The sequence below is a fragment of the Aplysia californica genome, unplaced genomic scaffold (genome assembly GCF_000002075.1).
Source record: "Aplysia californica isolate F4 #8 unplaced genomic scaffold, AplCal3.0 scaffold00659, whole genome shotgun sequence".
Taxonomy (NCBI): domain Eukaryota; kingdom Metazoa; phylum Mollusca; class Gastropoda; order Aplysiida; family Aplysiidae; genus Aplysia; species Aplysia californica.
In genome coordinates, this window is record NW_004797929.1 from 129316 (window position 1) to 131501 (window position 2186).

Consider the following 2186-nt stretch of genomic DNA (forward strand, 5'->3'; position numbering starts at 1 on the left):
AATGTTACTCGCTCGCCTTTTGTCTGTTTTTCGTTTTGTTTTATTGGTTTGTTTGTTTGTTTGTTTGTTTGCTTGTGTCGTTGATGCTGTTTGTTGTTGGTTGTTGTTTGTTTGGGTTTTCGGTGTTATTTTTGTTGTTGTTGCTGTTGTTGTTGTTGTTGTTGTTGCTGTTGTTGCTGTTGCAAATGATAATATTGTTTTCGTTTGTGTTTATCTGAAATGCTATTTTGGTTTTTGTAAAGTGTTTTACGGCGCTCGCAACTGCATAGGTCATATGAGCGCGCGGGACACTCCTAATATTTTCAGTTGGTAGGAAATTTTGAATTTTGCCCGGGTGGCGGCCGAAGCCTACTCTTATCGATTTTAGACCACCAAGGGATCTTTAACGTGCGCAACTTGCACACGGGCCCTCCGAGATTTTTCGCCCTTGTCCGAGAAGGCTAGGTGTAGATCTTTCCTACCAGAAGATCAGGGGTGTGGCAGAAAGACAGCAGTAAGGAGGAGCCAAGGAGTAGCAGTAGAAAGGCTGCAGAAAGAGTCAGGAGCCCAGAGGAGGGGGCAAAGGAGGTGAGGGGGTGGGGGCAGAAAGTGGAAATGAAAGCAGACAACAGAACATTGCTAGAGAGCAGGAAAGGAGGTGAAAGGAGACAATTTTAGAGAAGAAAATTTTTTGGTCGCTACCCGGAATTGAACCCGGGACCTTTGAATGAGAGGCCAACACCTTAACCTCTAGGCCACGAGAGCCCCCAAATGCTATTTGCCTCACAGCCTAGGTTGGTCCTGACAGGTGCTGTATGACTTAAGTTGTATCGACCAGAGTGTAAAATATAGGCGATTACAATAATTTTTGATGCATCAGGGTCGAAAAAAAGAGGAAGACGAGAGGGAAGAGAGAGACAGAGGCACACAGAGAGAGAGAGAGAGAGAGAGAGAGAGAGAGAGAGAGAGAGAGAGAGAGAGAGAGAGAGAGAGAGAGAGAGAGAGAGAGAGAGGGAGAGAGAGAGGAGAGGGAGGGAGAGAGAGAGAGAGAAAGGGGGGGGGGCAGAAAGTAGAAAGATACAGTGTGCAATGTGCCTTGTTTTTTACTGTCTTGTCCTCGGTATTTGAGTCTGTGATGCACCAGGTAGGCGCCTCACTATCGTACGCAGAAACCCGCGAGTTCAATTTTCGAGGTGCGAAAATTTTCATTGAGTTTCTAGGAATTTCTTTTGGGATGCTGTTTTCCCTCATCTAGGATTGACACTTACAGGCAAGGTCGAAAGCTCAGCTCATGAATGATCTAAATTATGTTGATTTAAAATAAAAGGGGGGGGGGGGTGTAAAATACCCACATTAAAATTAAAGTTCCGTCACTTGGTAAATGTATTAAGTCATATTTGAACCCTTTCAGCCGCATGTGCATATATTTTCAGCATCGCTTGTACCTCACACCATCTCAAGAGCGTATGTTTCAGTTTTGGAGGGTACCGAATTAGCGAAATTTTTCGAAATTAGCGAACCTAATTAAACTTTAATGTTCATAATATTTGTTCATTTACCTGTAAACATTGTTATATTATGTTATTATCTAAACCTAATTACAAAGATACTCGATCGCTTTTTAGAATGCATGCCTCTTTTTCGGTAATACCTCTGTATTGGCAAGGACTGGGGTTAGGGAGTGCACAAAAAGGGCTGTAGCTGGGAGGGCTAAAGACTCGAGTCCTGTTTTGTTGAGTCGAGAATATACGTGTTCTAATTAAACGCCGTTTTCTGTTTGCCTTGACAGGAACGTGGCTGTGGAACCAGGATGCCAGTGCGCGTGGTCTCCGTAAGTTCTATCTGTGGCTGCCTCTCTCCACCACCACACTGTACACCTGTCCTTCTCTCTCTCTCTCTCTCTCTCTCTCTCTCTCTCTCTCTCTCTCTCTCTCTCTCTCTCTCTCTCTCTTCTCTCTCTCTCTCTCGCGTTCTCTGTCTCTGTCTCTGTCTCTGTTTCTGTCTCTGTCTGTCTGTGTGTCTGTCTGTCTGTCTGTCTGTCTGTCTGTCTGTCTGTCTGTCTCTCTCTCTCTCTCTCTCTCTCTCTCTCTCTCTCTCTCTCTCTCTCTCTCTCTCTCTCTCTATCTCTCGTTCTCTGTCTCGTTCTCTGTCTCGTTCTCTGTCTCTGTCTCTGTCTGTCTGTCTGTCTGTCTGTCTGTCCGTCTGTC

The 2186-nt window shown here is 45.0% G+C and overlaps 1 protein-coding gene across 1 annotated transcript in view; it reads left to right on the forward strand.

Annotated features, from left to right (window-relative positions):
* The window catches only part of LOC118478549, a gene marked incomplete at its 3' end in the record, with an annotated part of 30250 nt that overhangs the window by 15989 nt on the left and 12075 nt on the right, over positions 1–2186 (forward strand). Inside the window, 1 exon segment of the mRNA XM_035972350.1 lies at positions 1769–1810. Coding sequence (XP_035828243.1) covers positions 1769–1810 — 42 coding nt within the window.